The 25,441-nt window shown below is 38.7% G+C and overlaps 1 protein-coding gene across 1 annotated transcript; it reads left to right on the forward strand.

The window, feature by feature from the left end:
- Nucleotides 1-3,424: 3,424 nt before the first annotated feature.
- map1b (microtubule-associated protein 1B) lies at nucleotides 3,425-25,326 on the forward strand. The gene is made up of 7 exons (XM_079815755.1): nucleotides 3,425-3,783; nucleotides 6,080-6,181; nucleotides 14,988-15,070; nucleotides 15,890-16,030; nucleotides 16,207-21,424; nucleotides 22,385-22,617; nucleotides 22,719-25,326. The coding sequence occupies exons 1-7, from the start codon at nucleotides 3,600-3,602 to the stop codon at nucleotides 22,872-22,874; spliced, it is 6,117 nt and encodes a 2,038-aa protein (XP_079671881.1). The 5' UTR covers nucleotides 3,425-3,599; the 3' UTR covers nucleotides 22,875-25,326.
- Nucleotides 25,327-25,441: the final 115 nt, after the last annotated feature.

Consider the following 25,441-nt stretch of genomic DNA (forward strand, 5'->3'; position numbering starts at 1 on the left):
TGTATTCTGTAACCGCTGTCTTGGAGCTAACAATCATATTATTTGTTCCAAAAAGTATGAATATAAATGTAAATGATTTTAACTAATGTTTTTAGTTTTCTTAATTCATTGTTACGCTTAGTGAGGACGAACTGGAATTATACTTTAAAATAATTGATCAAAATATAAGACAATACATTTTTAAGCACATCTGTGTATTTCCTAGTTAAAGAAAATTTTATGAAAACTGTTAATATACCACAGGACAAGCCACAAACCATAACAGATCTTGTCACACGGAAGTTGCGATAGTCTTTTCTTCCCATTTGTGACAAACAGTATATCTGAGTGAAACAGCTTCTCAAACAAGAAAGAGATGTATGGCGGGACTTGATTTTGTCATCAGGAATTGACCATTATGGTTTGCTATTGCTGTGATCTCATGTGAGTGACATGTCAGTAAACACGTCATCAGAAAAGAGAAGAGACGATGATGCAAGTGGGAGGGGAAGTTGTTTTTATTAAAGATTAAAAGGGCACACAAATTCAAAACAATTGCATTGATAAATCATTAATAATAAATACTGCTATAGTATTCCATTAAAAAAAGAATTGTCCATCTTGATTTCAGGGTGACTTTAATCTGGTGCTCCATGCAGTGATTTGCAGACTGTGGTCCCAGTGGTGCAGCTACCATAGCAACAAATGTCGTTGTCATGACAGACAATGCCACACCATAATTGTTGCTGAAATAATTTATTCTTTTTCTTCACTCTGTTCTGATTGAATTCATTTATTGACTCAACTTGATCTCCTAATTCTGGTTTAAATTTTAATGCTCTCTCTCAAACACAGCCATATATACCGAAATGCACGATCACATACACACACTTTTAATATTAACATTTTCCACTTCTTCTAACATATTCCATTCTGTCACTTTACATCATGCACCCTTCAACACTTTAATATCACACTACATTTAACAAAGTCACCTCTGATTGGCTCACGTGTGATCTTATAATATATTTATAACAGGCTTCCACTCTTCCAGATTTACTGTACTGAATTTTTGATGTGCTGAATCATGCCCCACTTCCAATAGGGTAATGCCCAGCATTGCAGTGACTGACAAACTGACTTATCTTCCTGAAATATTTACACTTGCATAGGTAACAGGTTCATTTGTAACAGCTGCAGGAAGTGAAAAACAAAAATTCCTAAAACAATAGTGATTTACCGAAACAACTTCTTCGTATCAAGAATGAAAATAACACAGAATAAACTAAATATCAAGTACCCCTTTTCTATGAAATACTGAAGTTTGTGTGTGTGCTTATCATAACTATAATAATAATGTGTACGAGTTTGAGTACTGATAAATACACAAATCTGCTGCACGGCTCCAGGTGAACCCCAATGACAGTGGTATAACAGCGCATCCACCTTTAAAAATGGAACAGTAAAATCTGTGCCATGACTCTGCCTAAAATGACATCATCAAGATGGGACAAAGAGGAACATCCTCTTCTCCATCAGTATAAGGGCCTCGGCATTAAAAAGAGCAAAGCAAAATAAAAACTGAATTTATTTGCTTTTGTTAAAAGTTTTTCAAAATGTCTTTCAATCAGAAGCACATGAAAACACAAAACAGAGCAGGAAATACATTATTGAATAAAATAATTTTTGTAGATTATTCAAACCATTGTGTGCAAGGTTTACTGTAAAAAGACCACTGATAAATATTATTAAGTCTATAAGTAGGCTAGATTATATGAGTGAATCTCATGTCCAGGTCATATTTCACCTCAAAAGGGAACATTTTTTATATCAAAATATTTTGATTTTGACCATTTGTTTTAACATTGTGACATTATTTTCATGACTATTTAGCACATTGCATCATCATAAATCAAGTACATAAAATATGTATAAATATTACAATTTAAATAATATGTCATTTCCCCCACAATCTATGAATGAGAATTATGGGAGATCTGTTATGAAAATAATGTCACAGGGCAAAAATCATCCTGAAAATTTTCGCTCTGCAAAACATAATTTATCTTTGTGTTTTTGGGGGGGGGGGGTTTTAAGTTAAAGTGTTATGAGTTCTGTGAGGAACATAAACCAATGCAAAGAAAATGACAGCTGAGAATGGGAACTCAAAAATGCAACAATACTTGTTTATTCTAAATGTATTATTAGGTTATTAGCGATAAGTAGCTAGACTCACTGCTTCAGTTTCAAATAACTTTGGGGCTTTTTATATGCCTATTATCAACTGTAACAGAAAATGAAATATATATATATATAATAATCAGTGTTGGGAATAACGGCGTTACAGATAAACGGCGTTACTAACGGAATTATTTTTTTCAGTAACGAGTAATCAAACGAATTACTGTTCCTCCCGTTACAACGCCGTTAGCGTTACTGAGGGGAAAAATGCGGCGTTAGTCGCGTTACTATAATTGACCTCACTGAAGCGCTTTTCATCCGAACAGGCTCTCTGTCAGTCGGACCTGCAACGTGTGTGTGTGTGTGTGTGTGTGTGTGTGTGTGTGTGTGCGCGCGCGCGCACACCAGCCATGCGTGTTGGGTGGATGGTGCACATAACTGATGATGATTGGTGGGTGGGAGACAAGGTTGAAGTTGATAGGCTGAGTTCACACCTATTTTTTTCACGGTCTATGGTTCATACACACACACACACACACACACACACACCAATGACGCACACGCATATGCACATTCAGCGATGGTCCAACGACTTCAAAGGTAGCTTTCGCAAACTGGAAGTATAAGCGCTACTTTTCCCTCTTTGAGGTGAAAGGTAAGAATATGTATGTAACATGAAACTTATGCCCAGGAAGAAAGAGTCTCTCCACGCCGGTGGCAAGTGATTCTGAAGCGCCTCACATCATCATATGCCACAAAATTAGTGGCTAAAAACCCAGGTGATAACGTGAGCTCCACTACCAAAGAAAAGTATAGTACGGATAATATTTACTCAATATTTACACTATAGTAGGCCTACTGATAATATTTACAATAATGCATTGAATTTGATAGGTGTCTCTTACATTGTCCCACAGCAACATTACAATAGTGTACATTAATGTACAATGTTTTATAATAATAATTTATTCTATTTAGTGTCCAATTCATTCATTTAACATATCTAATATTGGGGGCATCCAAGTTATTTGACATATTTGAACATTTGAAAAAAAAAAAAAAAAAAGTAACGCAGTAATTACTTTCCCTGGTAATTAGTTACTTTTATAATGATGTAACTCAGTTACTAACTCAGTTACTATTTGTAAGAAGTAACTAGTAACTATAACTAATTACTTTTTTAAAGTAACGTGCCCAACACTGATAATAATCCTTTAATTATATAAGGCTTTTCGATGTTCCAATTGGTCTCGCGCTGTTTTATGATTTGCTGCATGACATCAGCTGGATGAGAGGAGAGGCAGCGGCGGTTCCTCATCACTATGACACAGAGTCTGAGGATATAAAAGCCTGGGCCACTCCTTCTGCGCCCGCTGCACGGCTCCAGATAGCAGCTCACTTCAGGTTGCCGGACAGTGAGTGTGTGAGTGTCTGAGAGAATGGCGACGCTAGTTGAACCTGTAGATACAGCACCCTTCGGAGGTGTCAGCAGCACCAGGGACACTGCATCGCCCACGGCCTCGAAACATCACTTCGACGAGGGCAAATATTACCTGCTGGTGGTCATTGGGGAGCTGGTCACTGACGAGCATCTGAAGTGTGCCATTGCGGACATTGAGAAAGGTAGCTCAGCGGACCAGAATAACAGTGCCTCAGTGCTATTTATGCCATGAATATATTTAAATGATGTTTGGACCTGTGTATCTTCTAAGTTCAGTAGACTAACCTTGAACTCACTTTGGGGTTGAATGGGTGATTTCCACGGGTGAATCTAGCCACAGATTTCAGCTGACTGCAAGAAACTTTCCATGCATTATGTTATTGGATTTCTTTGTTGTGTGACTATGTAGATGGAAACTGTATCGCAGCCCCTCCCTGTTAGTAACTGGCGAGTGCTTTGCATGTCTTATCAAAGCGATCGCATCGCGCCACCCAGTTTCCCAAAGATCATCACCATCAGCACCATGACTGTTTTCGCAGGGCGTGCAGCTCTATCCGATTATCCAGATGTTGTTTTGGGCCATATGACGAACTTTAGTGTCTGACTTCTGTTGTGGGCTAGGATGATTCAGCACGCATATTTATAGTGTCGATCAATAAGACCCATCGCTTGTGTTGCCGGGGTGGAGGGTCTTTATATGGAGCATCGATCGGCTCTGCAGTCAGAATGTGCACCATCACCTTGCATCTGCGTGGATTTGATGTGGCGCGCCAGTTCTTTGTTTCCTAAGCTCATGTTTTTCTTGCTATATTATTGTCCTGTTTTGCGACTCATGTTGGAATCACCCTAAATAGCCATGCGCTAAATTATTTATTCAGTTTAACACTAAATTAAACGCATTAGAAAATAATAATAATATTAAATTGCTAGCTGTAGGCTACTTCATAGCAAGTTAGACGTTGTAGCCTATGGCAAAAGCCATAACTTCTGCCCACTTGACCAGCCCTAGAAACATTGTTGCTGCACATCCTGATTTATTTCCATCCTCCTCCATTCCACTCACTCGTTTCTAATCACCGGCATGTAGGCGTGGCTCGGTCCGCACTGCAGTCCCTACGGAAAGTCAGAAGGGCCCCACTTTCAAGCCAAAAAGGGCGTTTCAGTTAGTGATGGGACGCGCGTACCTGTCCTTTTCATCTGTTCATTCAAATAACAGATTCGGCTGTTCTCTGCGTAAAGACTACGTCGTCACGTGGACCAGCACTGTTTTTTATTTATTTATTAGATTTTATTAATAAGGGTGTAATTTGACGTGTCCCTCTGTCCCAGCCATCAACTCATACATACATACATAGTTTAGAATCTAATTTAGAATTATTAATTAATTATTTCCAAAGTATCATTCTTGGTTCAGTGAGTAGGAAGAACTCATTTCTGGCAGATTCAGTCCTGTTCAATAATGAATCACAGACTGATTTGTCAACCAGTTTAACTGATTCGCCAAGAACATCGAAGATGGTTTGATCCCTGAGTGTGACTCACAAAAAGAAGAAGAAGAAGAACAGAGAATTATCACTCTTTTCCTCTGGAGGCATTTACATCACTTTTGATGAGGCCTCTGCTTCAAAGTTTAAAATTGTTTGATTTCTAAGGGTTAGTTGTTACTGGATTCCCTTTACTGGAAATGTCACTGCTTTTTTTGTGTTGTGATAAACAAAACATCACCAGGCTTGTTGTGCTCTTGTTTTGTGGAAATTGTGAGTAAATGAGGTTTGGCATCTGCTAGATTCAAACCATTCTAACCATAAATTCAATAGTAATGGCAGTGTATTAGGCTACTATACTTGCCTTGAAGGCAAATGAGTTGCGGGTGTGCATGTGCGGTAGTGGAAATATAGGGGTAATATTCTTCTGTGGTCCCATGAGGGGAACAATTATGCCGTCATAAAAACAAAACATGTTTGTCATGAACAGTGTGAACAGCCTTCTTAACCTTTTACCATTCAGAGGCAGATTATTCTGTAGTATATCTGATCTCGGGAAATGTTCTCTTCAAAGCATAATCTCTGTTCGGCTAACCACTGACCGTGAAGGTTTATAGATATTTCCATACATTGATTGGCTTTTGCATGTATACCAACAAAGCCCAGCATTTAGTTACGTGAATTTAAGAGATATTGGGCTTCAGTTCTGTATGCAGGAAAGATCTAAAACCCAATCTGTTTATTTGATTTCTTCCCTCTTCAGACTGATCCAATGTAAAGTTAAGTATTATTTTTTAGCCCAACTGAGTTTCAGATGTCTCCCTGGCATACTGCTACATAATTCATACTCAAGGTGCTAAACAAACAAACACCTTATATGAAGTAGTTTTTGTTGCAAACAGTAGCCTGTATTGTCAATGCGTAAAGAACTGTTCATGATTGATAAAAAGTACAACGCGTTTCATATTTTCACCCTTTTTCCTCTGACTTGCAGGAATTCGTTCATGGGACACAAATCTGATAGATTGTAACTTGGACCAGGAGCTGAAGCTTTTTGTTTCTCGACACTCTGCCAGGTTTTCAGCCGATGTGAGAGGTAGGCTGAACATGATCTGCTCACTTCATATCCTCTAGCCAGCTCAAAACTCTTATGTAGCAATTTATGATAACTTCATATTAAATATTTAAAACACTATAGTGACCCCACAGTTCATTAATGCAGCAAGTATTGTGTAGAGATGCCAAAACAACAATTGCTGAAAGTTTTAGGGTCACAAGGTCATTTAAACAGCTTCGCACCGAGCTGAATTTGTCATTGAAAATCTGCCAGAAAAAACGGTCTGCAAATATAGACAGGAAATGTTCCAGTGATATAATTTCATTTGCCAGTTAAATCAGCTGTATCAATGAAAGATGTCATTTCAGCAGTTCAGTGCCTGCATTTATCTCTGCGTTACATTTCTTCCAACTTCCCCATGACAGCACCAATGTTACGTAACCTCATGCAAAATTGATTGTTATCAGTTTATCTTTATATTAGCACTTAGCATGCAAACCTTGTAGAGAAGACCACAATGTTCAGAGCTATATTTGCTTCCCTATTTATTTTTGCTATATCTATAATGCTCTTCTATATTTAGAGTAAGCATGTATTTTTTTTAGTGTGAGTTCTTGATGGATTCTTTTGCTGGAGATAAAAGAGGTGGGTTTAGATGGTCTGCCTGGAGCTCTGTCTGGAATAAAAAAAAACCCTGTCCCGGGTGTCCCCTCCTCTGTCCTCCCTGACTGTCTGCCTCTGTATCTTTTGTTTTCTCTACTCATGCTGAATTGCTGCAAGGGATGAAAAGCTAAATGTGAGATAATTAGCTGAAAAATTAATGTGTCTGCTTTTGAACTAAAGGCTGCACACCGTCGTACACAGGGGCTTCAAATGCAGTTAGACCCCAACAGTAATATATATTCACAAAACAGCAGGAAATTATAGGAGTTCAACCATAATGGAAATATCTCTTCCCCAGGGACAGTGAGTCTGCTAATGTAAGCAAATGATGAGCCAACACTGACCTTGAATGATTGAAATGTAATCTGTGTTAGCTTGAACACACACACACACACACACACACACACACACACACACACACACACACACACACACACACACACACACACACACACACACACACATGTTTGGTTTTCATCTTTTATGGGGACTTTCCATAGGCGTAATGGTTTTTATACCGTACATACCGTATCTTCTATCCCCCTACACTGCCCCTGCCCCTAAACCTAACCCTCACAGGAGACATTCTGCAATTTTACATTTTCAAAAAACATCACTTAGTCTGATTTATAAGATGTTTTCCTCATGGGGACCTAAAAATGTCCCCACAAGGATGAGGATTTCGGATATTGCTATCTTTGTGGGGACATTTTGTCCCCATAACGTGATGATTACCAGTCCACACACACACACACACACACACACACACACACACACACACACACACACACACACACACACACACACACACACACACGTTTGTTTTTGTGAAATGTGAGGACATTCCATAGGCGTAATGGTTTTTATACCGTACAAACCGTATTTTCTATCCCCTTACACTGCCCCTGCCCCTAAACCTAGCCCTCACAGGAGACTGTGCAGTTCACTTTCTGTGAAAAAAAACTTGTTCTGTATGATTTATAAGCATTTTGAAAAGTGAGGACATGGGTAACGTCCTCATATTTCACCCTCTTTTTGTAATACCTGTGTCATACCCATGTCATTATACACATTTGTGTCCTGATATTTCACAAAAACATGCCCACACACACACACACACACACACACACACACACACACACACACACACACACACACACACACACACACACACACACACACACACACACACACACACACACACACACACCATAGCTTAATAGCACAACAACTTACACAGACTTTCTCCTTGATTTTATATGTTAGTATAGGAAGCACTTGAACACATTCCTTTGCTGAGATCATCAGAATTCATTCTGGAATTCTTATTTACTCATCTGAATAACTGTCGGAAGAGGACAAAACAAGAATATATCATTGGCTACTAATCCTCCCCTTAAGGATAAACATGACACATGTAGGTGTTGGATCATTTCCATAATCAGATTTATTGCTCAATGGGTGGCTTTATACAAAGCTTTACAGAGGAATTTGCATTATGCCGCTTTTGGCCATTATGCCTTTTAAATGCAAAGCCATTAGCTGTCCACCACAGACAAATACCTAGTGGATGTCTTGATAATTGCTTTATCCCACCAGCCCCCCTTTACAGCAATTCCAATTTTACTTTCAAAGCATTTTAAATTAATTTAGTCTTTAATACTATTCAGCACTGAGTATAAGAGAGTTGTAGGATAATTATCTGTCGATCTCTCCTACAGGGGTTTTGTAGGAGGCTAAGACAGATAAATGGGGGCAGGGAGATGGTAGGTTATTACTAGTCAGCATGGAGGAGGGTGAAATATAAATCATTGAATATATGAGGCCCGTGGAGAGTACAGGGAGACTTGAGTCTCAAATACACACATATATACATGTATTGTTCATTCACATTTATTCACATAAAATATATCTATATTAAATGAACTCCTTTGTACAAAATACCAACCAAAATGCCTTTGAAATACGTGGAACCCCTGCCAGAATCACTAACAGAAGATGAATCACAGTGTGAAACTCGGAAAAGAGATTACAGTAAAAAAGGATGAGGGAGCACATGAAAGAAAGAATTATGAGAGAGGCAATATTGTGTCTGTGAGGCTCAGAAGATAGAAGGAGTGTGGAGGATCCCTTTGCTTCTGAGATGCATCAGGACCTTTAGAGGATGAGCATATATGGTACCCGGCACTTTGACTTTTTTATTGCTTTGAGTCGAGACGGGAGCAAAGGACGGGTTTAATATTAGATTCGCTATCATAGTCTGGCAGATTCGCACAGCATCAGACAGTGCAGTAATCAATAGGAATGAATCAGCTTCTGTAAGGTAATCAATAAGCACTTAACAAATGATTGCACTGTCTACCGTGCATTTACATGCTTCCTGGTCATCTAGAATTGTGATATTATTAATATTAAAAGTATGACTTATGAACTGACAATAATATACATTAAATGCCATATTGTAATATGATACTACTTCATTTAAAATAGTTTTCCTTCAACAACTTGACAATTTAAAGGACTAGTTCATCCAATATTTATGTCATTTACTCGCCCTTGTGTTGTTCCAGACATGTATAACTTTTCTTTCTTTTGTGGAAAACAAATGTAAAAATAAAATGTATTGAATATCCAATTTCAATACAGATTTACAGTAGAGTCATTGTGGCTGATATTGCTGTCCTAGGCGTGTTCACAAAATATAGATTTTTGTACAGTTACATAATATGAAACTCTTTGTTTGATTAATTTGCTTCTCTATAGTTTGCTTCTATTTTACATTTGAGGCCTTTGGCAAATGCTTTTATCCAGATTGATTTACAAAAGTACTTCAGTTTTTAGCATATGATATTGCCATGGTTAACAGACGGTTACAATTCTAAATGTGCTGTGAGTATAAGAACACTAGCTGTAATACAAGTACAGTTCCCATTTTGGCATTGAGAAAGGACAGGACAGAGTTGGAAAGAGACAACGTGAGGGAGAAAGTCAGGTTCATGTTCATGACTTTGTATTTGTATGGATGCTTGCTTGCTTTGTGCGCTGTGGTGACAAGCAAATATGTGTGCTTTAGCTTGCTAAGAGTCGTAAGTTTGTAGTTATAGATATCTACAACATAATATGGTTATTTAAAGGTGCTGTTAGTGTTTACACAGAATTTCAGACATTTTGCTGACTTCTTTGCATTTTTTCTAATTTCATCTCTCTCTCTCTCTCTCTCTCTATATATATATATATATGTAATTTTTTTTTAAAGAATGTTTAAACTGTTTTAGCACATATAATGAAAGTTGATGGGGTAAAAAAAAGAAAAAAGAGGAAAACATTTCAGTCACATTAGGAAAATGAATGTTTGTTTGTTTGTTTTTTAACACTATGCCAGATTCTGTGGTTATTTATATACATATATGGTAAAACAATATCAGGGTTTTACTATTTATTTTTTGCTAAACACTCTAAAACTATATTTGGTTTAACTTAGTTAAAAATGTCTTCAAGAGAAGAACAGACAGGAGAGAGTTGGAGCGAGACAAATGGACAAGGGTTTCTCACAGGGTTAAAACCAGCACAATCTAATAAAACGTGTTTCAATGATAAAGAGTTTTGACAGAAAGAACATGTTTGTGGATCTTTTCCTAGTATTAAAAACTTGTGTGTCAGGTAGGGTGAGGATTTCATCATAAAAGACCCATTTTACTCACCCATGTGGATAATAGTCGATGGCAGCAGTTGCATTTTCCAAGGGCAGAGGAAAACCGCTATTGACCGTAGTATAATTTGTCCGAATTTTGGCTCGCACCACTGATTCTAATCACATTTTTTGTCTTCATCTCTTTGGAGTTCCTGACAGCAGCTGTTTTTGTTGCATAAATGGTCTTCGGCCTGGTGCGAGGCCGACCCTGTAACGATGCCACTTTTCTGCTTGTGTGAGTCTGGGTGTGTGCTGGGTAGCAGGAATAGCATTCATGTCAGGTTACTGCCACAACAACTGGGTTAACGGACCTGCCTAGATTTAGAGGAACAAGGAGAAAAGAAATGAGGTTAGAAGAGAATCCAATACGCATTACCAATACAGATGTCTATACTCTGAAGAATATCTGCAACTAAACTAGAGCAGAGAGTACTGCAGTGCAACACCTCAGAACACACCTGTAGAGAAGAAATGAAGTTACAGTGTGCTCTACATCAAGACTCCCCTTGCTATGCAGATGTCGATTTCAGCTAAATCAGATACATTCTATCTAATAAATGTATTCCATTCTCTCATCCCCCCACTGATCTTGATAAAGCATGTTCTTCTAAAGGAACACCCACTCCCATTGCTAATGATCAAAGAGTGGCCCATATTGGTATCTGGAGTCTTAGACATGCTGTATACCTTCTTAAAAATTGTGTTTTCTAGAGGGCAGTTGCACTTAAATTTAATAAGAAACACATTAAACAATAATTAATCACTAATGTCAATGATCATTGCCCTGGTTGATCTACATTATTTCTCTGAAATAGTATTAAACTTATGGACTATTGGGAGCTGAAGTCAGTCTATGCAATGCTAGTTATGTCTTAAAAAGGTTACAGAAATGTTTTGTGGAGAGCAGTAGAAAAAGCAAAAAATACAGAGGAAATAATAGAAGAAGAAAGAGAAAGAGGTATACAGAGAGCATTTTTAGATGAGGAGATCTGGAACAGTACAAATTCAGAGCGTTAATGATAACTCGGCAGGTGGGAAACACACTGTAATTACCTACACCGCACGAAAGAGCCACCACGATTAATGCACACACACACACACACACATACAGACGGACAGACACACACACACACACACACACACACACACACACACACACACACACACACACACACACACACACACACACACACACACACACACACACACACACACACACACACACACACACACACACACACACACACACACACACACACACACACACACACACACACACACACACACACACAAACATACTACATATGTCCAAAGGCGAACAGTCTTTGAGACCCACACACAGCCTGCAAATGTACAAGTTGATGAGAGAAATACAATAAAGATCTTTTATAGGCCTATCTGAAGTTTAGGGTCACATTCACTAATTATTTCATACATTTGTGCTTATTTTTACAACTCAGAAAAGGTTGTCATGCAAAGTTTCTAAATGCACATACAGTATTAGCCAAAAGATGTCCAGCCTAAGATGATAAAAAATGTGTGACCCTCTTTATATTAGGTGGCCTTAAAGGGATAGTTTAAAACCTTTAGTTTCATTTTCCAAAAATGAAAATTAGCCCATGATTTACTCACCCTCAAGTCATCCTAAGTGTATATGACATTCTTCTTTCAGACGAATAAAATCGGAGTTATATTACAAAAGTCCAGGCTAATCCAAGCTTTATAATAGCAGTAATCGTTGCTCTGTTTTTGAAGTCCATAAAAATGCATATGTCCGTCAAATAACGTGCTCCACACGGCTCTGGGGTTAATAAAGGCCTTCTGAAGCGAATCGATACATTTGTGTAAGAAAAATATCCATATTTAAAACTTTATAAAGTAAAGTTTCGGCCGATCGCCTTCCGTATTCAATTTATGAGAAGTGTTGAAAGTGCCTCTGCCATTCAAAAGGCTTCCGTTACTAGGTACGCTCGTCAGATGTCGCGTACACATCTTGAATTGCATGAAGGCACTTTCAACACTTTTCCACGGAAGGCGATCGGCTGGAACTTTACTTTATAAAGTTTTAAATATGGATATTTTTCTTTCACAAACGCATCGATTCGCTTCAGAAGGCCTTTATTAACCCCCAGAGCCATGTGGAGCACGTTATTTGACGGACAGATGCATTTTTTATGGACTTCAAAGACAGAGCAAGTCACTGCCATTATAAAGCTTGAAAGAGCCAAGACTTTTTAAATATAACTCCGATTTTATTCGTCTGAAAGAAGAATGTCATAAACACCTAGGATGACTTAAGGGTGAGTGAATCTAATTAAAATTTTTGGGTAAACTATCCCTTAAACTACTATGTACTAACATTTAAATTAATCATTTGATACATTGCACTTACAGTGTACATACATGTTTTTACATTGTACTTACATTTTTAAAAATACCTACATGTAATTACATCTGTATTTAATTTCTGTAATTAAATTTATAATTACACTGTTGACACTTCCCTTACACCTAACCCTGCCCTTAAACTTACCCATACCACCACACCTGTCCATAACTTTACCCGTGTCCCACCTCAATATTAGCAAAAGTGTTTTACAATACAATATGAACACAATAAGTACATTGTACCTATTTTTTGATGTAAGTACATAGTAGTTAAGGCCACCTTTAAAGTGGGACCAGAATTTGTTAATGATTTTGTAAGCATATTGCGTAGTTGTGCTTGGAGTCAATTATTGTATTTGTGATAATGCAATGTCAATGAAAAATCTAGTATTCCACTATTCCATCTTCATTTTCATGGTTTAATCCAATTTGATAATAAAAAACAAATATCCCTGCCGGACATCACATTTGGCCACTACTGCAATCTGGATTATTCTAAATTTATAAAGGGAGCATGTTTTTGAAAGTTTAGGGAAAACTTATTTATGAATTATGATTTCTATGTGAGAATCTTTGCACACAGATTGTATGCACAAATATGTGTGTATGCACTTAGTGAATGAGATGAGACCCAACCCAGCAATCAATTTTGCATCTAAAAGACATCTAATAGCCGTCCAAACACAGCCCTGACATCTAGGCCAAAACAAGTTTTGGGGCTGTCAGTGAAAATTTAATAGACATCTAACCATAGCCCAAGAATAGACTAGTCAATCAATTTCAAAGAAATTAAACCAAACACCTTGTAATCACTGTTGACTTGGCTTACATGGTGGAATATCATACATCTTTCAAGTTATTTTGGCAAAAATTACATGTAACCAAATTCAAGGTTATTTTGGGTAGAAGTGGGTTACTCATAGCCGGACTATATTGGGTAAATTGTGTGTGCCCTCATGTGTTTTAGATTTAGATCTTGACATTTTTGATAGCTAAGGCCTTATTCTTCAAGCAATTTTCAGCACTTATGGAGCGCACGGTCACTGAACCTATACAAACAACTTCAGGGGGGGATTATGAGCAACAATTGCTGCATGAGTGATGAAGATGATGTTACAGAAGGGGCTCATAGACCTCTGCAGTAATAGCAAACACTCTACTACTGACAGTGACAGAGCTAACTGCTTCCTGCAATCTTACAGCCTCACCGCTTCTGGAAAGCTTGATGAATTTATAATAGGATTGATTCACCCAGACAGAGACCGGAACATTCTCACTTGAATTTATAATGAGCCATTTGGACAGGGGATGGGAAAAAAATAAGATATTGAACAATCAGAGGCATAGTATATTGTCAGTATAGTCACATTGACATGTATGGACAGAATGTACAGAGAAAATGGTCAGTTAGCCAAATAAAGGAACACACTTATCACTGTGGAATATTAGAAACTTTTTTTATGTTCCGCCCATGTGGTGATTGAACGAGAAAGGATGACAAGTTGCTGGAAGAGGGGCAGAGGTTAATTAGATATGTGTCAATAGAGCATATATAGAAAGATGAGGAAGAGAAGTGGAGAGTGTTTGCTTGAGTACACACAAGGCAATTAGGTGAGGCATATGTCACATAAAAAATCCCCCAGACAAAACCATTTTGACTGCAAATTTAACTTAAAACTCAATAAGGCATATATGCATGACAAAAGGGGATGACGGAAATATACTCACCAAAGCTAGTTTTTCGCTTTTCTTTGTGGTTCCTTAAAGGGTTAGTTCACCAAAAAAATCCCATAATTTACTCGCCCTCAAGCCATACTAGGGGTATATGACTTTCTTCTTTCTGCCTAACACAATCTGAGTTATATTAAAAATATCCTGGCTCTTCCAAGCTTCATAATGGGAGTAAATAGTAACTGAGATTTTGAAGCCCCAAAAGCAGCATGTGTTGTACTGGAGTCCTGCTCTTGAGAAGCTATTTTCGGCAAAAACAATCCTTAACATATATTTTCATATTCATAATTTAATTCAGTATATAGCACATACCAAAGTCTGCATTTTGTGTACATCACAGTGAGCGTTAATAACATGTCATTTTATTTTCAGGACAAAAGATTCTGCACCACAAAAGTAATGTGTTGGAGACCGTAGTGCTCATCAACCCTTCAGATGAAGCTGTTAGCACTGAGGTAAACACTCTCTCTCGGTCTCACTATATTTTAATAAATATATCTATGTCTGCCACTAAAACATATTTTAAAACTGTTTTAGGTGTCTGGTTCACATTGAAACAAATACCTTATCAGGGATAAGAATAAACACAGCTAGTATCCTATAGGTCAGGACAAGAACATCATGGTTATAATGTTGGCAACATGTGACTCAAAAAATTATTATTATAATAATTATTATATTATTACAAAAAATAATTATATATTTTTGACACTACAAAGATAACCTCTGTTAAATATTTTAATTCACTAAAATGCCAAGACATCAAATATAGGTCCGTATTTAATGGGTGTGTCGCAGTTGCAGGCAAACTCATAAATGCACAACACGGTCATACACACAAAGCTTTGCTTGCACACTGTGACTGCAGTTTGACTCTGCATTAATAATATGCTAGAGCACTGCAGGTCTGACCCTGGCAGACTGCCCAGAACAGTCAATGGCAGCAAACTGGAAAATGCTGGCCTGGACAGAGAACAAGAAAGAGAGAGGAAAAGAAACAGAAAGCCAAAAGCCAAAGTAATACAATTTGTTAATGGTTGAAATTAATGACATTTTTCAGTTAAAGTCACACAAAACTGCAAAAAAGTTTAGTTGAGCTTATAGCAACAAGTTTACTTCTGGTAACAGTTTTTTACATATGGCATTTAAATAATTAAGGAAAACCTTTACATGCTATGTTGTTTTTGTTGCATCAAATGCAAGCCATGATCAATCCAAACCAAGTCCATGTTTAATTATGATTATTATATTTTATATACTTTGTTTATACCTAGGTACGTCTGATGGTCTCAGACACAACCCATCATAAGCTGCTTGTCCTAGCAGGACAGAGTTTTGAAAATACAGGCGAGCTGATTCTCCAATCAGGCTCATTTTCTCTCTCTAATTTCATTGACATTTTTACAGATCAAGAGGTGAGTGATTGTTGGCTTTTTGCTTCGGTTTGCTATATTTACCCGTTTTGTGACTGCATTTGAGAAAGCATTCTCAGTCAACAAATGCTAAAATTCAGCATGCATATTAGAGTTCAACATTCAATTCAAGAAAACTGTCTTGTTTAGTGAATTGTTTCAATTAATTTTACTCACAGATTGGAGAACTTCTAAGCACCATACATCCAGCCAACAAAGCCAGTTTAACCCTTTTCTGTCCTGAGCATGGTGACTGGAAAAACTCAAACCTGGACAAACACAACTTACAGGACTTCATCCATATGAAGCTAAACTCCCCAACCATCCTTCCAGAAATGGAAGGTCTTTCTGAGTTCACAGAATACCTGTCAGAATCAGTGGAAATCCCATCTCCATTTGACATGCTGGAACCCCCGACCTCAGGAGGGTTCCTAAAATTATCCAAACCATGCTGTTATATTTTTCCTGGTGGACGAGGTGATTCAGCACTGTTTGCAGTTAACGGATTTAACATGCTGATTAATGGTGGATCTGATAGAAAGTCATGTTTTTGGAAGCTGGTGCGCCATCTGGACAGAGTGGATTCTGTTCTCCTCACACACATTGGCGATGACAACCTCCCTGGTATCAATAGCATGCTGCAGCGCAAAATAGCTGAACTTGAGGAGGAGCAGTCACAGGGATCCACAGCTAACAGTGACTGGACAAAGAATATGATCTCACCTGATATTGGTGTTATGTTTGTCAACATGCCCCAGAACCTGGAAAACCTTGAGCCCAACTACAAGATTAGAAGAAATGCTGAGGAGGCATCTCTCACACTGCAGTACCTAAACAAGCTGTCTTTAAAACCTGAACCTCTGCATAGGAATATTGGGAATGCAGTAGAACCAATTATACTTTTCCAGAAAATGGGGGTTGGAAAGCTTGAAATGTATGTTCTTAACCCTGCTAAGAACAGCAAGGAGTTGCAATACTTCCTGAAAGAATGGTCTGGTAGTGATAAAGACAAAGCCCCTGTCTTGTTGCCAAATGGAAAAGAATCAGAGCTCCCAATCTCATATTTGTCTTCCATCTCATCACTGATTGTGTGGCATCCTGCTAACCCATCTGAAAAAATCATCCGTGTTCTGTTTCCAGGCAATTCCACTCAGAATAATATTCTCGAAGGCCTAGAGAAACTTAAACACTTAGACTTCCTCAAACATCCTGTGATCACACAAAAAGAGCTTAATTCAAACTTAGCCCCTACACTGAAACAAGCAAAGATGAAACATAAGACAGACAGTAAAGAGAGCCTAAAGTCCACATCAAAACCATCCCCAAGCAAAAATCTCCACAAAGAGTCCAAAGAAGAAGCCCCTGAAAAACTAAAAATCCTTAGTAAAACTGACTCTGTGGAAACTCAGGAGCCAACACAAAAAACAGAGAAGAAAGAAAAAGGACTTGTGAAAAAAGTTAAATCAGGAGACAAGGACATTAAAGGCAAGATTGAGCAAACACCCAAAATTGACACTCCAGAGAAAAAGAAAGCTGACATTAAACCAAAAACAATAAAGAAAGAAACAAAGAAATCAGTGGAAAAGAGTGAAGCTGATAAAATTGCTGACAAACCCACACCCAAGAAAGAAGAAAAGGCCAAAAAAGAAGAGAAAGTGAAAAAAGAAGAGGTGAAGAAAGAAATTAAAAGACGAGACATTAGGAAAGATTCCTTGTTAAAGGAAAGCAGAAAGGACGAAAAGAAAGAAATGCAGAAAGATGAAAAAGAACCTAAGAAAGATTTGAGGAAAGCTGGTAGCTTGAAAAAGAATGCCCCTAGCATACCAGAGTTGAGAAAACCTGCACCCAAACCAAAGGTTGCAGCACGAGGAAAGGCTCCTGGTAGTCCAGCAAAATCCAAAGAGAAGGCTAAGGCTAAGCCCACAAAAAAAGATGTAGGAGAATTAGTGTCAGCACCTACTGTCTCATGTGCTACTGTTGAAGAACCTGCCATTGAAGCCAGTGTAACAGATGTTCTTGAGGCAGAGAGATCATTGATGTCTTCTCCAGAGGACCTCACTAAAGACTTTGAGGCTCTGAAAGCAGAGGAGATTGTTGAAGATGAAGAAATCCTATCTCAGACCAAAATAGACAATTCCGATCAAGGAGAGATGATCAAGCATGAAGATATAACTCCTTGCAAAGAGTCTCCAGAAGCAGCTGAGTCACTGGATGAAGGAATAGCAACCACAGAAGCTGAGGAGGAATATGGTGGCACTCCAGGGGAGCTAGAACTCAATCAAAAAAGCAATGGTACCAGTGAAAAATTCGAAGATGAGGGAACAGGGTTGGAAGAGTCATCTGAGATAGGGGACTATGAAGAAAAGGGAGATACAGAGGAAGTGGATGAGCAGGACAGAGCAATATCTACATTAAAAGATGATAGAGAGCAAGGAGAGCAGGAAATAAAGGAAGGATCAGATTATGGTGCAGAAGAACCACAATGTAGGAATGACAAAGAAATTGAGTTGCAGAGTTTTGATGTAACCACACCACCAAGGCTCTCTGCACCTGTATCTCCTGCCGTTTCTATTCATGATGAAACCCTACCAGCAGGTTCAGAAAGTGAGGTTGCCTCTGATGAAGAAAATCGAGATGAGCCTCCAGAAGAATACACAATATCTGGACACACTCAGTCTACAATTGAGATCTCTAGTGTTCCAACACCTATGGATGAAATGTCAACTCCAAGAGATGTATTGAGTGACGAGACAACTAATGATGAAAGTGTTTCTCCCTCCCAAGATTTTGTCAGGTATGGCATGGCTACAGATTATGATCGAAAGAAACTCTCACCTCTCCAAGATCTTCCTGAATTAGATCACTCTAAAAGCGATGCCACTGAGGGGCATGACTATCATGCATCAGCTTCCACCATTTCACCTTCATCTTCACTGGAGGAAGACAAATCTGCCAAGGAATATTTAACTAAAGACACATTCTCTTTTGATTCAAACAGGTTCACTGCTACCACTACAACTTTGCCTTTTGTCAGGTCACCTTCTGGTGACCAAAACATGAACATTGACCATGTTCATACAGGCGTATCTTCACCGATTGAACTGGGAACCACACTAACAGGGATGTCAAAAGGAATGGAATCATACAGTCCAGATGAGAAAACCTTAGAGGGCCCTTTATCTCCCCAGTCCTCAGGTCACACACCTTACTACCAATCCCCAGTGGAGGAGAAAGCTGGCACTCTACCATCTGAGCCCCAGGGTCCTATTATTGTTGACATCACAAGTGACAAGGAATACTCTCCCAGAGAGGCTAGTCCTATTGATGAAGCAGTGCCTTTGTCACATATGGAAAAAAAGCAATCACCAAGTTATGAAGCAAGTGCATCAACCAATTTTGAGCTTGAACACAAGACCCAAAGCCAGACTGGTAATAATGATAAAAAGTTAGCAACTGATGACAGTTCTTCAATTACATCTGCTACATCATTGCCGCCGGCTAAAGTAGAGAGCCTGTCTTATACAAATCCTTTCACAACATTTAAAGAGGACAGCAAAATGCCCGTATCTGAGGGGACCACATCTGATAAGTCTGGCACACCGGTTGATGAGGTTGTTGCAGAGGACACATTTTCTCACATTGCCTCTGCCTCAACAGCATCACTCGCAACAAGTTCTTTACCAGAACCTACAACAGATGAGGTCTCCCCATCACTTCATGCTGAAGTGGGCTCCCCTCATTCCACCGAAGTGGATGACTCTCTCTCTGTCTCTGTTGTTCAGACTCCAACCACAATGCAAGAAGCAGAAGTCTCCCCATCTAAGGACAGCCCCCGGCCTATGTCAATCTCCCCTGATGTTTCTCCAAAAAACGCCAAATTGAGAATGCCACAACAGGAAACAAAATCCACTGAGCAGTCTTTGTCAGCTGAGTGTGGACAAGAATCCCCAGAACACTCATTTGCATTGAATTTTAGCAAGCAGTCCCCAGATCATCAATCTGTAGGAGGAATGCAGCGTACAGCCACTGAAAATGGTCCCACAGAAGTTGATTACAGCCCCTCGGATGGAGCTGGTATCATGGGAGAACAGCACAGACCTGTGGAACCTGGGGAGAAGGCAATGCTTTTCAAAGAGTCTCATAGTACCCAGGTTACTTCTGCTTCCCCATCAGATGCCTCTCAGTCCACCCCATCAGTTACAACACCCTGCCAAATTGGGGAGCCAAGAGAAGTTTCCCCAAATGCTGGTCATTTCTCAGAGTCTGTTACTCCAAAACAGTCACCCCACAATCAGTCCCCTTTATCTACTGACTCTTCTCTTGTTCTAGGCAGACCAAGTACATTACATGAAGGTGCAGATAAAGCTAAACCTAGTCCCAGCCCATTTTACGAAGAGATTTGTATAGATAAAACAGAGGACACACAAAATCTGGATAAGACTCCTCCGAAGGCCCAGTCACCCACATCTCCGACGGTGTCATCTTGTTTTTCTCAGAAGACAGAAGAGCTTAAACTTGGCTTAGGGATGGATCCCTTTACAGACTTGAAATCCCCCACTAGCCCCAAAATGTCATCTCCAGCCCAACTTACTCCTTCTTCCAATCAAACAGACACACAAGAGAAGTTTTCCAGCAGCTCCACATCATATTCCTACAGCTGTCAATATGGAGAATCTACTAAAATTTGTGATGGTGGGTCCATAGGGCCAGATACATCTAAAACAAGCCTTTCTCAGTCACGAGCAGATGTGGACTTGTGTTTGGTGACCTCCTGTGAATACAGACATCCAAAAACAGAGCTTTCTCCATCCTTTATAAACCCTAGTCCTCTTGAGTACTTCATGAATGAGGAACATCCTCTGGAGGAGGAAAAGCCACTTGCTAAGTCTGGAGGAGGACCACCACCACCTGGAGGGAAACAGCAGAACAAGCAGTGTGAAGAAACTCCACCAACCTCTGTAAGTGAATCAGCACCCTCTCAGACAGACTCTGATGTTCCTCCTGGCACAGAGGAGTGCCCATCAATAACTGCAGATGCAAATATTGACTCTGAGGATGACTCAGAAACACTACCAACAGATAGGACTATTACTTATCGTCATGCAGACCCACCTCCAGTCACACCCAGAGACCCTGCTCCTGCTCCTCCACATTCTGATGCCTGCATGGTGGATCCTGAGGTCCTTAAGGCTCAGGAGGCATCCCTAAAAGATGAAAGAGGGAAGCCAAAAAAGAACATCAGCAGCAAGACCAAGTCATCTGCAACAAAGAGCTTGTCAAAAACAAGTGCCATCAAAGAGTCGAAAGTATCTTCTCCAAAAAAGGCTACAGAAGATAAAGATGCCAAAAATGCTACTAATACCTCTGCATCAAGGGGAGTGAAAAGCAGCACTTCAGGTAACTCTTGTTTCATACTTTCAAAAATGACACCTTACATAATACACAGTTATATGTCTATAGTCTACTGGGGTTTTTAAAGTGTTGTTTATCTTTGATTTTAAAGTCCCTGTAAAGTCAAAATTAAATTTCTTCTGAGTTTGTCACACCACAGTAAAATGTGTTATTAACCACCCAGCCAAATTTGAATGATAAAAAAAATCAGCCAAGTAAATAAAATAGCTTATCAAAATCTTGAAAAAATTAGCAGCATTCTCTGCTCTCAAACGCTGGGGGCGTGTCCACTGTGGGCGCTGAAACCACCCCCTATCGCGGGAAAGCTGCCCTAAGCACACAAGACAACACTCACGTACAGCTCACAACGGCACCAGATGTCGGCTGGACGGGAGGATGAAGGCCGGCACGGGAGATAGTCGGTTCGGCCCCATTCTGCAGCGGATTATCAGTTGTCTCCGATGAAAGTTTGTAAAACTATCCGGTGTAAAGTCACTGCAGAGGCAGGTGTTGGTAGTGATCCTCAGCTCTCCATCAAGGTCACAAAATTAATCAACCTCTTCTTGATATCATCGTTTTTTTAATTCAATGTTTTGTAAGTTGTAGGCTGTAGTAAGTAACTAATGATACTGACTGACAGTAACTCGCTGTCAAACTGATGCAAATTTGCTCTAGTAGGGGAGGGGCCAGGCTCAGTGGCTCCAGTGCGTCATCAACAGTTATGATAATGTTAGGGGAGGGACCATACTCAGTGGCTCCATTGCATCATCGAGCCCCCGTTTTAGCCCTGCCAAAAAAATTCTGAACACAGAAATGGTGAAGGGTCTTTGTAACTTGTTTCAGCAATACATTTCTAACATTTATAATGTGTTTAGAAACAAATCTCAAAATTGCCTTTACAGGGACTTTAATGTCAGAGATTTACTGTATATGTTTATAATTATAATCTTTTTTATTGTTGTTAAGGAAGCACCAAGTCCAGCAGTGGAACGTCAGTACCTAACTGTCCTCCAATGTATATGGACCTAGTTTACATACCAAATCACTGCAATGCGAAGAATGTGGATGCTGAGTTCTTTAAACGGATCCGGTCCTCCTACTTTGTAGTCAGTGGCAATGATCCAACAGCACAGGAGCCCAGTAAGGCAGTTCTGGATGCTCTCTTGGAAGGAAAGAGCCAATGGGGAAATAATATGCAGGTACTTTTATTCTTCCAATGATCTGATTCATAATTGAATGAATACTTTCCTTGAAATTAATGTTGCATATGATATTGGTATGGATATTCTTACCCCTCAAGGTCACACTGATTCCAACCCATGATACAGAAGTTATGAGGGAGTGGTACCAGGAAACCCATGAGAAGCAGCAAGACTTAAACATCATGGTTTTGGCAAGCAGCAGCACTGTGGTCATGCAAGATGAGTCTTTTCCTGCTTGTAAGATTGAGCTGTGATTGTCATGATCTAGATGTGGTAAAGGTTGGATGTTGGAGAGCAAACAATTGGAAAACTTACTACACACATTCACAAAAGCAAATGTTTAGGATCTCTTTCCATATACTCAAATGAGGAACCAGCAAAAATGTTTCTCAGTCAAATTATCTAGTACTTTTTGAGGGCTCAGGTTGTGAAAATATTTGGTAAGGCATTGTTGTCCACACAAAGAGCAGTTTTTGCTATGTATCAGACCTCTTCAAACACACACAAACACCCTGCAGAAGTTACTTAGAGCAAACTGAACAACTGACTAAATACATACAGTAGTTGTTGGATGAACAATGTACTGAGCATCTCCAAGAAAACTGGCAAAACACTACAAATTTACTCATTTAAAAACTATTATAAATGGATCAATGGAATGAAATGATCACTGAAAAGGAACTCCATAAATTATAATGTTTACACCAAAGGTTGCGGGATTGTTTAAATGCCTTAGAAAGTTAAACTGAATGTACAACAAACATGATGCACTTAATGAGGACAATTAAATGGTATGTATGATCCACAATTACATATATATCATTGGATGAAAAAGCTACATTTAACATCATATTCCAGCCGCACTGAGCTGCATAAAATATGAATGTGAAGCTTGCTACCTTTGTGACTAAATGCAAAATAGAATAAAGGTCTAACCAATTTAAAAGACGCCCTGAGAAAAAAATGCCTGAAAAAACATGAAATAGCCTACCATGAGTCGTATGTAAAAACCTTAGCGTTATAAACAATACATCTCATACCTCTTCCTCCTGGACAAAGAATTGGTTAATTATATTGTCACCATTGTATTAGATATGAATTTTTACAGGTAGGAGATATTTCTTTAAAAGTGCCCATCATAAGTTTGAAATCACATCAATTTAGCACCACCCTTTTTTTAAATTGGGTAAAATATTAAATGTTTGAACTCCAAAAATTGTTACTCATCAATTTGTACTGCTTATTATTTGCACACTTTATTTATGTTAATGTGTATCCTTTTAATAGAGTTGCAATATTTATTTGCCTTATTTAATATTTAAATAATTTATAACTTTGAAATTTACTTTTTGGGCATTCCTATGAAGTTAATCTAAAAGGAGATCTCTAACATGCGAAACTCTTGTCGATTCAGAGTAGTGTCAAAGTTCAACAATTGTTTTTGTTTTTCTTTGATAACTATTGTTTTCTTCTCTAACTCCAAATGGAGTTGATTATCCTTTTAACAGAACATTTCACTAAATGTTGAGAGCTCTTCTGTATGCACTGTTCATCCAAATCTTATCCATCTACAATTGTTATTTTCTTAGCTTGTCAATGTTGCCAAGAAGAGCCATCAAGATTGTGGTACATTGAGAGCTGAGAAACAGAAAACTTTCCTTTCCTTAGGAATCTTTTATAAAATTGCACTGTACTATAATTATAAATATCTTAGTGACTGAGTGAGTGGTCGGATGATATGTGCATGTGTAATGTATTATCCTTGACATTTCTCTGTGCTTTCTTTACTAAGAGGGGAAACTCACTATTTACTGCCAACAATCACTGCAAGGATATGACTGAAAGAATTCATGATTGGAAAATCATGAACTTGGATCAGGTTTGTTGTATCTAAATGTCACTTTTAATCAATAACCATACAGTCATGGAAGTTTTAACATCTCATTGAAGATTCTCAATGAGATTTGAATTCCAATCATCAATTACTATGACGCTTCCACTGTATACAGACTTTACAGTGTCTACCAGTATTTCAATTGTGTGATGTCTACATGACAATACAGGATTATACCACAGGTTGTTAATATGTCATAGCCATAACTGCTTGAAACATTTTATCACAACATTTAGAGCCAACGACACATCAACGAAAATTACCAGGGAACTTGGTGCCGATGTGGCCCAACCCTTTTCAATAGATCAAGATAACAACAAACTTGATATGACGATGATCTCAAACCTCACGGTTCAGAACTGGACACTTCTTAATTCCATACTAACAGCAGCAATGGTCAACATACTCTTCTAGCCACATGCTTCAGCAAAATACATTATTTATCCGCAAGACACCTACAAGAGTAAATACAACACACACATCCAGTCTATCACTCCCCTCTTTCCTCTGACCCACTGTAACACTTCACTTTCTCTCAAAACTTCACAATCCCTCTGGTTTTCCTCGCTGACCTTCGGGTGCTAGTAAGAATATGTCTGCAGTTGTGTATGAAATATATATCTTGTGAACTTGCATCTTTCCTTTTTTCATTCCTAATCCCATATCTAGAGGATAGTCTCAAGTGAAAGTATTACCATGTGCTTTTCCCTGATGTTTGTGTGCGATATATCTTCTCAACTATGGGGTGTTTGATGTAAAGGAAATTACAATTAAAAAGAAGGTAAATCAGGCCACAATAAATCATTTTGTGGAAAATATTTTGTGTTTTTATTTTGTGAGTATGCTAGTTCACTTATTCCACATAATGTGGTTATGTTGTTGGCAGGGGAATTGTGTTCTTGTGCATGCTCAATGGCATTTCAGTTT

Source organism: Gobio gobio (assembly GCF_949357685.1).
Source record: "Gobio gobio genome assembly, chromosome: 4".
In the NCBI taxonomy this organism is placed as follows: domain Eukaryota; kingdom Metazoa; phylum Chordata; class Actinopteri; order Cypriniformes; family Gobionidae; genus Gobio; species Gobio gobio.

Bases quoted from the DNA above. Each gene is read 5' to 3' on its own strand.
- map1b (XM_079815755.1), top strand. From the start codon at position 3,600: ATGGCGACGCTAGTTGAACCTGTAGATACAGCACCCTTCGGAGGTGTC. The intron at 6,182-14,987 runs GTAGGCTGAACA...TTTTATTTTCAG, and splicing joins GTTTTCAGCCGATGTGAGAG to GACAAAAGATTCTGCACCAC. The intron at 15,071-15,889 runs GTAAACACTCTC...GTTTATACCTAG, and splicing joins ATGAAGCTGTTAGCACTGAG to GTACGTCTGATGGTCTCAGA.